The sequence below is a fragment of the Chiloscyllium punctatum genome, chromosome 10, assembly GCF_047496795.1.
Source record: "Chiloscyllium punctatum isolate Juve2018m chromosome 10, sChiPun1.3, whole genome shotgun sequence".
In the NCBI taxonomy this organism is placed as follows: Eukaryota; Metazoa; Chordata; class Chondrichthyes; order Orectolobiformes; family Hemiscylliidae; genus Chiloscyllium; species Chiloscyllium punctatum.
The window spans coordinates 10602716-10615285 of NC_092748.1; the positions used below are offsets into that span (position 1 = coordinate 10602716).

At 40.0% G+C, this 12570-nt stretch overlaps 1 protein-coding gene across 6 annotated transcripts in view; it reads left to right on the top strand.

The window, feature by feature from the left end:
* The window catches only part of LOC140481885 (double-stranded RNA-specific editase 1-like), a 317299-nt gene that overhangs the window by 107189 nt on the left and 197540 nt on the right, over nt 1-12570 (top strand). The window contains exon 1 of one of the 6 annotated variants that reach the window (XM_072578508.1): nt 8390-8524. The exons of the other annotated variants lie outside the window; for them this stretch is intronic. Within the exon in view, the coding sequence (XP_072434609.1) occupies nt 8425-8524 (100 nt within the window). The 5' untranslated portion in view covers nt 8390-8424. Of the gene's footprint in view, nt 1-8389; nt 8525-12570 lie in introns of those variants that run through there. 6 annotated transcript variants of the gene reach the window in all.

Here is a 12570-nt window from a genome sequence, read left to right on the forward strand (position 1 = left end):
GTGTGGAGGTGCAAGTGAATCTGTGGCGGATATGGAATGATCCCTTGGGGCCTTGGAAGGAAGTAAGGGGGGAGGTGTGGGTGCAAGTTTTGCATTTCTTGCGGTTGCAGGGGAAGGTGCTGGGAGTGGAGGTTGGATTGGTGGAGGGTGTGGACCTGACAAGGGAGTCACGGAGGGAGTGGTCTTTTCGCAACACAGATAGGGGAGGGGGGGGAAAATATATCCAGTTCATTACCCAGTACGAAATCCAATATAGCATCTTGCAAAGTATTTTGTACATGATATTAGTTTTGCTTGTTGCCTGTATATGGGGTGTTTCAAGTTCATTAGCTGCTGTTTTAGTGTGTTTGTGGGTTTGCGGGCTACCATGATGGTAAGAGGTCTGAGTAGTCTGGCAGTCATTTCTGAGATGTCTTTAATGCTGGGCAGAGTGGCTAAGGTTTCTGGATGTGTTTTGTCTGCTTGTTCGGGTTTGTTGCTGATAAATCAGCGGATTATGTTCATTCGGTACCCGTTCTTTTTGAATACACTGGAAGTGATTTTCCTCTGCTCTGCATAGTTCCTTTGTGCTGCAGTGTGTGGCGGCTTGTTGAAATAAAATGTTCTAATGCAGCTTCGTTTGTGGGTGTTGGGATGATTACAACTGTAGTTTAGTATTTGGTCAGTATATGTTGTTTTCCTGTAGATACTAGTTTGAGGTTCTCCATTGGCTGTTCGTTTTACTAGGGTATCTAGGAATGGCAGTTTGTTTTCCTCCTCTCTTGAATTTTATGCCAGTAAGGGTATTATTGATGGTCTTGAAGGCTTCCTCTAATTTGTTTTGTTCAGTGATGACAAAGGTGTCATCCACGTAGCGGATCCAAAGTTTGGGTTGGATGTTTGGCAGAGCTGTTTGTTTGAGTCTCTGCATTACTGCCTCTGCTAAGAACCCTGATATCAGAGATCCCATGGGTGTTCTGTTGGTTTGTTTGTAGGTTTCATTGCTGAAGGTGAAGTGGGTGGTAGTGCATAGGTCATTTAGTATCTCCGCCATCTGCTGCGGTTCCACATAGGCTGCCTTATTGATCTTTGAGCGGCCCTAATCTCTCACTAGTTACCTTTTTGTCCTTAATATATTTATAGACTCCTTTTGGATTCTCCTTAACCCTGTTGTCAAAGTTATTTCATGTCGTCTTTTTGCCCTCCTGATTTCCCTTTTATGTATCCTCCTACTGCCTTTGTACTCTTCTCCGGATTCACTCAATCTCTGCTGTCTATACTTGACATATGCTGCTTTGCTTTTCTTGACCGAAACCTCAATTTCTCTAGTCCTCCAGCATTTCCCTACACCTACCACTCTTGCCTTTCACCCTTACACCTACCAGTCTCTGGACTCTCGTTATCTCATTTTTGAAGTCTTCCCATTTTCATTGAGTGAAGTGCTGTTTCATTTGGAGGGGGTATTTGGGCTTTTGGATACTGAGGAGGGAGGAAGTAAATGGGCAGGTGTTGTACCTCCTGCAGTTGAAGGGGGGATGTTCCATGGGGCTGTGGCGACATGTTAGGAGTGAAGGAGAAGTGAACCAGGGTGTCCGAGAGGGAATGGTCCCTCTGGAAGGCTATCATGGCAGGGGAGGGGAATATTATTTTGTTGATGGAGCCTCAGTGGAGGTGGCAGAAATGTTGGCTTATAATCCTCTGGATGTGGATGCTGATGGGATGTTAGGTGAAGGAAGAGAGGGGGGCTGAGGGCCAAAATGCAGGGGATGGGTCAGAGCCAGCTGAGGGGCCTGACAGCCACGGTGGTGGGAAATCCTCAGTTGACAAAGAAGGTGGACATTTCAAAGACCATCTTATGGATTTTGTCATTCTCAGAACAGATGTGATGGAGACAGAGGAAGTGGGAGAATCGAGCAGAGTGTGGGGATGTGTCGTCAAGTTGGGAGTTTGTGGGTTTGTAGTGGATATTGCTGACCAGCCCATCTCCAGAAATGGAAACAGATGTTGAGAAAGTGAAAGGGTGAGTCAGAAATGGACCTAGAGGAAGTGAAACATTGCTAAATAAATACAGGAGTAAGAGAGTTAAAGGCAGAAAATATAAAAAAAATTATTATATTTTTAAAAATCGTCAGAACTGAATAAATTCGAAAGGATTGAGACTGCCTAATTGTAAAAAGCAAAGTAACTTTTCAGACCCAGGTTGGTTATTGGACCGTGAGTAATTATTGCTAATGGTGCCATTCGAAGTTCACATACACCTGAACAAATGCATCAGCTTAACTTTGTCGTGCCTTGTTTTATGGATAACAAATGGGGTGAGTATCAGAACTCCATGCTATTAGCAAGGTACAGTTGTTTGTGCAAGAGTGTCATTCAGATAGGAACTTTGAATTTCTGTACGTACATGCTCAGAAGGTTGTTATTCCAGTTCTCTTCTCTCCCTCTCTCTCTCTCTTTTCTCCCCTCTTTCCCCCCCCCCCCCAATAGCTGAGCGTGATGCTGGATTCATTGTTTGTAATGCAACATTTAGGACAAAGTGACACTAAAACTTGAAGAGCATGGGCATTTAAGAATTGCATACCATTCTGAAAAAAAAATTGATCATAATGTGCCATTCCTTAGTGATGCAAGAACTGTGTCATTGGATTGGATGAAAGATAGCTTATAATAAAATCCATCATTAGTGGACCTTGACTTTCAGGTGAAATTGGCATGGTGTAATGTGACAATAGCTTTTGAACACAAACGCATATGCACTCAATTGGTACATAAACACTTTTAACTCCTGAAAACCTGAGATGTAGACACCACTTGTTAGCAGATTTCATATACGGTACATTTCACTTTCAGGACTGTTCACTGAAATACAAGTCTGTTAGTTTGAGGCAAATCTAAAGTATTTCACTGCTGTACATTCAGGAGCAAGGATGAGCAATCTACTTTAATCACTGATTCTGGGTGTGATTCTCAAGAACATTATTCTCAGAATAAATTGTTGTGCAACGAATCAACTACTGCACTGTTTTCAGATTCCATAGTTGGTGACATACAAAGTTAAGCAATTAAAGAGTGCTGTTCACTTGTACTGTCAAGCTTTTCATTGCAAATGCGTTTGAATAAAACAGCATTAGAATATTTGTTATGTCAGCTGTGTTTGATATTATTTGACCCTGTATGAATGGTTTGCTTTAAAAGAGAGACTTTCCTTAAGACATGCAGTATTTTACTTTGGTGAGTTCTAATAACTGTTATCAGCAGACACTGTGACAGTCCCTGCAGCTGGGGTCATGGTTAGGTTTAGTTTTCTTCACGTCTACTGCAGTCTGTGTTATTGATGTAATTTGTAATTCTCAGTTAAAAATCACACAACACCAGGTTATAGTCCAACAGGTTTAATTGCAATTAAACCTGTTGGACTATAACCTGGTGTTGTGATTTTTAACTTTTGTACACCCCATTCCAACACCGGCATCTCCAAATCATGTAATTCTCAGGGTTGTGAGCGGGAGATGTTGTCATGGAAGTTAACTCTCCCTCTCTCTCTCTCTCTCCCTCTCTTCTCTCTTCTCTCTTTTCTCTCTCTCTCTCTCTCTCTCTCTCTCTGTTTTACATAGTCTAATTTTGAAGAAATCAGAAACATTCTACTCACAAAGAAAGAAGCACATTGTTCATAGTGTGCTGTTTTGGGGTGATGTCAGAATGTCGTCCTTCACTCAGTGAAAGTGGAAGTATGAAAAAAGCTGCAGAGACTGGGGATCAATCCAGAATTTCAAGAATGACATTTTTCCAGAAGCAAAATGCTGTGGATGCTGGAAATCAGAAACAGGAATGGAAAATAATTGAAATATTAAGCAGATTTGGCAATATGTATTCAGGGAGAAACAGAGTTAACATTTCAGGTCTGTAATGTTTCCCAGGGGCATATTTGGTGGATTTTGTTTTTGCTAGGCAAGGATGTTCAGGGTTTTGGAGTGAGGTAAGTTGTAAAACAGATTCGCAATGATTAGGTGTTGCTGGATCGAGCGCAAAGATTTGAATACTTTCTGTAAGGATTTTTATAAATCATGGAGCAAATTATCATAATTTGATCAATGATTCTTGACAGTCAAACCTGTCCGTTCTGAATACATGAACTTGTGCTTTGGCCACCATTGTTCCTGGTTTATCAATGTGACATTGATAAAATACAGCCGATTAACCACCAGAATATTGTGCATCTTGAGTTAAATTTCCTACCTTTTTTGAAATGTTGAGTTTTTGAGTTCTGTCAACACCTCTTGAATTTACATTATTAAACTTAAATTGCTTTCGGAATTTCAAAATGGATGTGAATGTGATCATCACTGTTGGCTATCTGGCAAGATTTCCCGATGTTGTTCAGAGTGTTTTGAGCATCTGTTCCTTAGAATGTTCCTTATCCAGATATTCTGTACTTCAAATAATTCTGTAAGCAGACATGTATCTTCAGCCCTGTCTGCAGTTCCTTTGGTAAAACCATGTTCCAGGGAATTTCCTTGTATGTACATAGTTTTTACCCTCTTTCTGCACTGCAATTTTCTATTTTCTAGATTCAAAGATGGATGATCTTTTGAAGGGTATCCACAAGAAATTCTAAAGACATTCAAGGTGCTTTTCCTTGAAGTGATTTGCAAAATTCACATATAAGGGCAGAAATTATTGAGATTTTCCTGTTCTTGGAAAAGAGCAACTAGTTTTTGAGCATAACTCGAAAGAGCTAATTCCATATCTTTCCTTGCTATTAGTGCGCAACGCTAGGAACAGGTAGAATTTTAGTATATGATAATACTTAGTGTTTGCATATCAAGGGTCGATGCACAACTTGATGCAGCCACACAATAAGGTGGCCATCAAGTTGGGGATGGCATTGGAAACAGTTTTATATGGCTTTATTCATGGTGTTTGTTGAGACATGGTCCATCTTTGATCTCCAAGTGACTTGGGTGACTGCAGTGGCACAGGCTTGGAGAGTAGACCAGACCAATGCCACATACAACAGCAGTGAGAGTATCTTACACCTGATGACCAGGTTTCTACCTGCAATGGAGAGGGCGAGGTGTTCCCATCTGCTCAGTTTCTGCCTTACCTTGGTGATATGCTGTCCTAAGTTTTAGTACACATTCCAAGCATCTTCAGATAATCTGACCTGATGAGCAAAGGATCGCTCAGCCCAGTTCTCAAAGAACCCGGCCTTGCTCTTGCATCAATTTACCTCGGCACCTGAAGTCAGTTTGAACCATTCACTGATGCTCATGAATCTGCACACTGATGGTGGATCTGAGCAGAACACTGTGACATCATCCCTGTCCAGGGAAGCATTGACCTGCAGGATTCCACTGCCTGGAATAGTCATCCCTCTATCAGGCAGGCTCACAGCCTTCCTGATAGACTCAACTAAAGGGTGTATACAGCACACAAACAAGGCAGGCAAGAATGGGCAACCCTGCCTAACCTCTGGATCTGATTGGGAAGCTTTCCGATTCCCACCCATCAACTGAGACTTCCCTAACAATGTTGGTGTAGAGCAATCCAATCTGAGTACAAGGAGGTTGAAGACATTGTGCAGCTCAGTGACTCTGAACCATTTCCATCAGGAATCTGGAAATGACATCCAGTTTGCTGTCAGTCCCTCCGGCTCGTCCACCCATATCGATGATGCAATTCAAGTCTCCGGCGAGCTGCTAAAGGACAGCCAGTTGCCCACTCTTGACCACATTCATTAGTCTCAGGGGATCGTTTCTGTACATAACATCTCCTTCGAGGAGGTGCCCACCTATCATCTCCATTACATCAGAGATGGTGAAGTTGCCTCCTACAGCAAAATACTCAGGCCAGAGGAATGGCAATCGTTGCACCATAACCAAATTGAAGGCCTCTGGGCTCACTAGGTCAACCATTTCCTGTAGCTGCTGAGATGGGCGATCTTACTCTCCTGCAGAAAACAAGAGGTCTGTTTTGATATTAGCCAGTTAGACTGAAGTGGAAACACATCGTGTAGTGGATTTAACATTGCGCACATTAATGCTGGCAATTTTAAAATCTATTTAAGATTTATTGAATTACCAAGAGATCCAATGTCCGTTCACCCATCGTCTTGTCACTGGCGGTTGTCCCTGTATCCCCTTGGTGTGGGTAAACTTTTGGATCCTTGCAGGACTGAGACAGCTGTCCTGTTTTTCCTTGCGGTTGCTGCCACAACAATAAGCATATTTAAGGCCAAGGAAAGAATCAATTGTCGGCACTGAATGTAGTTGAGATGGTCATTAGATACTAAAGGACAGATCTTTCAGTTTCATTTAATTGCTTTTGTCAAAGTTAAAATACGGACCGCACCACTTTGAGCTACGAGGGCTTAACCCATGTTTAAGTCTGGACCTTAGTCTTCTGCTGAGCTGCTCAGAAACTGAAAATTGCATGCAATGAGAATAAAGTATCATTGAAGTATGGGACCAATAGAGTGCAAGTGATAAGGATCAGTAGGGAAGGACAAAAATCAAGAGATGCAATTAAAATGAGCTTTAAAATGAAGAAAATTCATCCAACTCAATAACGCTAGTAGTTTAGATCAAGGCAAAACATGGATACTGAACATTGTTTGGAAGTTACTTTTGTCTCATTTCTGTGCTCAAAGATTCCCAGGTTTTCCATTCATTGTAGGTGAGGGTACATGTGGCACCATTGTCAATTTATTGCCAGAACCATTGCATCTCTGATGCCAGATCCGGGTGGGAAGAAGGGATGAACACTGTGGTGAAACAAGTTCTCAGATATAATTCCAGTGCATCCATTCCATCTGTATTTATCATGAACTGAAGCTTGCACCTTAAACCTATCTGTTGAATTTGTTGACCTCCATTTATTTTTAAATAAAGGTGTTAATTTCTAAAATTGCATCGCTTGACCCCACTGACAGTGCGAACAACCAGCACCCCTTGACAATGTTTAGTTCTCCCACCTTACCCCTAAGTGTGTTAATTCCCCTTCTGTCACCCCGTAACAGTGTTCACTTTCACTCTTTAATCCTTGATGGCGTTCACTCCACTGCCCTCTGCCATCCCTGATGATGTTTCATCTCATCTGTTTCAAGAAAAATATGAAAAGCCCTTCACTCTTTGACTGTAGTGATTCTTCAGTTTTGGTTAGAGATGAGCAGGGATTCTGGAAGGAGAATTGGGAGGTTGGGTGCAGGAAGAGCTGAGAAGTCAACAGGGTTTGTGAGTAGATGAGCACCCTGGAGATATTTGAGAGCTGGGAGAGAGATGCACACTGGCAGTTGTGTAAGAATGGATAAGCACAGTCAATGGGGGCAGGAGGTAAACATTGCTGTTGCTCTGACATTCCAGTTGATCTGCATACCTGGAGTTGTTGATTTTATGTTAGTTTTGAAAGCTCCAAGTAAATTCATGTCACAAATATCAATACAGTGCACCCAGGCCAAGTAGTTGTGCTGTTGGCCAGCTATACCATTGTTGTTGGATTCGTGGAACTATATAGTATGTACATGATCAACGTTGGTCATTGTCTCAAGTCACTCCAGTGACTTTAGTTGAGTTAGAGGATTCGACTTGTAATCATAAGATTTGGGCTGTAGCTTGACAACAGTTAAAATCATGCAGAATGTTTGGAATTGCAATTTGTTTTGAAGTGGTGATCTGTGTGACTTTTTTGAACACATTTAAACAAAACCATAAGGTGATCCTGATTTGTGGTGTGTGTTGGAAAATTTACTGTCCCCCCTCCCCGGTTCAATAACAATCCCAGTATTGCTGCATTCTTGCAGGTGGCTTAAATCATCCTAAATTAATGCTGAAGATATTTGTCCTAACTCTTTCTGGAAGGTGAATGGCTAAACCTACAATATATAACAAAAATGTTACTGTGATTAGCTCTCACTAATATTACCTCTGATGTAACCCTGAGAAGTCAGATTCAAACTGGTCTCTATGAACAGACGGTGTGTATGTCTGTGTGCAAAAATTTTATACTAATACACACTGGCTAGTACTCGTGATTTAATTCATCCTTCTGCAGGCAGTTTTTGATGTAAAACATTCAGGAAGTAATGATTTGTGTATATAAGTATTATTATGCATGGGAAAGGTGGAGAAGCTTTTGAAATAAAAAGTGCTGTTCCAAATGAAACTGCTTTTTGTTAAGAGGTCTCAATATATGGAGAAATGTGTTTGAAGGTGAATCTCCCTTTTATTTGTAGCTGAGCTGGTTTTGGGTAGACTGAGAGTGCAGTTGCTCTGTCTCTCACAGTATGAAGGAACTGATACTGTGAAAGAGCTAGCACAGGGTTAACTGTCACCTCGGCAGGCGCGTGATAGCCTAAATGAATTGCTGTATTAATATACTTTGTTAAGTCAGACGAGAGATTTAGCGCGCCACTGACCTGTTCAAGCTGCACAGCCAGCTCAGTGCTGTATGGCTTCACTGCTGGCTGCGACAGTCAATATGGGCACCTTTATTCATTTGGTCAGGCGCAAGTTCAAAAGGCGTCGAAGGAAGCGGTCAGAAAAGAAAGGTAGAGTTTAATATATTTTTAACTCTGTGCTAGAAATAGTGAGAGCTACTGGTTGATCAGACTTGTGATAGCTAAAGATTTTGGTTCATTTTGCACATTGCATGCTGCTTTAGGACTGGGATGCTGAAAGGTGGTTATTTTTTCCAGAGGTTAATTAAGGTTTTTGGCTTGGAACTTCAGTTGCATTTTGCATAGAATGTCCTCTGCTATTCGTGTTAATTATACTTAGTGGTATAAACATTTTTGGCAGTGATGTTTTAACTGCTATTAGTTGCTTGCTTAGACAGGTTTATTGTAATAGTGGAGCAAATTCTGAATCATATTAAACATACCTGTATATAATTACATTTTTTATGTTTAGTTTAACTTCCAATTTTCTGTTACAGCCTCTGAATAATTTTTCATAATGTTGTATTTAAACTATATTATGATATTCAAATTTATGTTCACCTTTGGTTGAGATAATTCAGAGATAAACATTTGACCATCTAAATATTTGTGAAAGAGGACTTAAAGGCTTAAATCACAAGGTGACCAGAACGCAGGAACTTAAAACACCTGGCAGAATTAACCTCAGCTAATTCATTTGGGGATGAATGTGGAGGCATGATAAGAAAGTAGAATTTAAGGTTGTATCTGTTAAGTCATTTTGAAACATTCCAGGTTGTTCCCTGTAAGCACAGAATGGCAGTCTTCTTGGGATTTTTAACCGTGTACAGTACTTCCATTGAAAGCATCCTAGGAGATGACCTCTTTTCAATAAATGGTGTTGTCTACGTGAGTAACCTTAGTTTGGCAATGCAGGTAAGGAGCCTTGAATGCAGTCAGATGATTTATTAATTCGAGACCTGCAGCCTTCCGGTGTATCTTTTGAGGTCTTAATTGTTGTACTTAGCCTTTTGGAGCTTGAATATTCAGTCAGATATCATCAGTCAGAAATAATTAATCTTAAAATTCCCCAATTCTCAAACATTAAGGAAAGGATAAATATAAATACACAGAATGAGAGCTCAGGACCAAATGTTACATGCAAGGTTTACAACTCACCTTACTTTATTTTGAAACTGCTCTCTGTACTGTTTTAAGGCACTGTATCCCAGTGATCTTTGTTGGTCGATCTGAAAGCTTCACTCACCTATCCTGGACCTATACTTAGCCGGTTCCTTACGATGTTTGACCATCATAATTTCATAGATCATTTAAATACTTTAGGAGGTTTCTTACCAGGCTTGGTGTTATATTTGTATCAATTCATTGTGATTTTAAAGAAAACTTGGAGATTTTTCAGCCTGAAGTGATTATTGGTGTCAAGGAACATCAAAGCTTAGATCACCCACAGTGATTGTGTATCTTCAAAAGCCAACTATTTTAGCTGCTGTCAGTGTTTTGTATGCTTGCTTTCTTAATTGAGGAATTACGCATTACATCCTGAAAAACAGTCAAAGGATGAATTTAAAGAAAGGGAGCAAGTTCTAAAATGAAATGATGAAAGTAATAATCTTGAAAGGTGTTAATGCGCAGGTTTTCACTCAGTGTCTCAGTTCTTTCGTTCTTAATCTACATATCAAAATTTTAAAGCATCCGTGTTATAAGAACTTCTGGCTTTGCAAAGAATAAAATACCAGTGGTGGATACGTTTTAGGGAGATGACAAAATATGATCTGAAATGTGTGGATTTGGTTAAGAATCTACTGTAAAATGAATTTCCATGTTGTAAATGTCTATTTCAGTACCAAATGGGTAATTCGCGAAGAAATGAGAGAAGAAATGGCTACATTTGCTTCAAGCTTAGAAGGTGTTTCTATAACACAGACAGACATATGGGGCTAGCAGGTGCTGCATTTTATTCTGGTAAATTTTTTTTTCACCAAAAGGAGCAAATTGTTTGAGAAATATAGGTCAGTCAGTTTAATATCCTTAAGTATGGAAAATGCAGGTACCCTGAAGACTAGGCAATTAGTCATACATCATGATCTGGTTGCTGTGCCTCGTACAATAATTAAGCTCAAATGGGAAACATTGTAAAGTTAGTGGATGAGGATTATTTTGGACCTATAGAAGGTATTTGAAATTTCATGTCTTTAGAAATTAATTGCATGAAGAAAAGTAGTTTGATTCTGGGACTGTCAATTTGTTTCATTTTTTTTAAAAGAAAAATTCCAGGAAATGAATCCATTTTACAGCAATATATTTGCTACCAGCGTTAGAATCTTGCTAACCCTTAGAGTGGACTCTCTGCATGGATAGTTTAGATTTAATTACTTTGACGAGAGTGTGGTGAACAGACTGTCCAGATATCAATGCAGCCAGGCAATGTGAAAAACAGGAATGTTTAAATGAGTTGGTGATTGCGTAGTAGTTTTTAAAAAATCTAGCCATGTGCAGTGCCTAGTCTTAACTGGTCTTTTTTCTTGAAATTTGTGAAAAAAAAATCTTGACCTGGAATGGTTTATGACCCATTTAGAAACTAAGGGACTTTGAGGAGGGCATTGCTTGTAGTAAACATTTTGTGGAGTGCCAAGAACGACATGACCATGTTTAATGAGAGGATAAATAATTAACAATTTGCATGGTTGTGTTGGTCACGTAAATATGCGAAACTGCAGTAAAATAGGTTAAATTAGCCAAAGTTGTCATTACAGAACTGTGGCAGTGCTTTTGGTGAGATGCAAAAGGATTTACTTAAAAGTAAAAATAGTTAAGTTAATCAATCTTTAAAATAGTGACATAATTACTAAAGAAAACAGCTGATTGGTGAGTGTTTAGTTAGAATTAAGTTTAATTATTTACTAAATCAAAAGATTAAAATAAATTGAAGGATGATGGTACACTGTGCAGTAGGTGTCATGAGCTGAAGGAACTCAAGCTCAAGAATATGTTCTGTTAGAGTTGAGAAAGAATAGAGGTGTCATTACGTTACTGGTTGTGGTTTGCAGGCCATTAACCTGTGAGAAAGGGAGAGTTGCACATTTGCAGAAATTTCAGAATTGCAAAAACTGTTGAGTTAAGATTTTGTTTTTCACAATTTGCTGGACCTGAGTCAGACTGTGAAGAATGTTTCAGTTAGTAAGATACCAGAACAAGTTGGAATGCATCGGAGGATGTTGAAAACTGAAAACTGTGAGCCAATGGCCATAATTCTCAAATCCTCCTTAAATGGGGAAGGGAGGGGGTGGTGCCTCAACAACTTTGGACTTGTTGAGAAAATTAGGGGTTAATCAGTTCTGTTCAGCGTTTTTGTTGAGATGACAGAGTTGATAATAACCATTTTATTTAACAGCTTTTGCACAATAAACATGTTAAGGTTCATCATTCGAACAGTATTGGGCAGCATGGTGGCTCAGTGGTTGGCACCATGGGACCTGGGTTTGATTCCAGCCTTGGGCGGCTGTCTGTGGGGTTTGCACATTCTCCCCATGTATGCTTGCGTTTCCTCCAGGTACTGTGGTTTCCTCCCGCAGTCCAAAGATGTGCAAGTTAGATGAATTGGCCATGCTGAATTGCCCATTGTGTTCAGGGATGGGTAGGTTAGGTGCATAAGCCAGAGTGAATGCAGAGTAACAAGGTTGGGGCATGGGTCAGGATGGGTTACTCTTCAGAGGGTTGGTGTGGATTTGTTGTGCCAAATGGTCTGTTTCCACACTGTAGGGATTTTATAATTATAAAGCAATATAGTACATTGAACCACGTAAATAAATAATACATCAGAGGTGGATTTTAGTTAGTGCCTTAAAGGAGAAAATCCAGGCACAGATCTTTTTTAAAAAAAACTAGTTGTAGAACTTAAGACAACTGGAGACAGAACGCAAATGATGAATCTGGGATACTTCATAGACCAGAATTAGATAAATACAGATGTTTTAGTGGGCTTTGGAGGTGGATGAGTTACAAATGTGGGGAAAGATGAGACCTTTGAGAGATTAAGATGATTCTCAACCTGCAGTCAAAGTCAGTAAGTGAGCATATGAGTGATTAGTGAATGTGGATTACTGAGAGTTAAGATATGAGCAGCACGGTTTAATGAGACCTTGCATATACATGTTTTG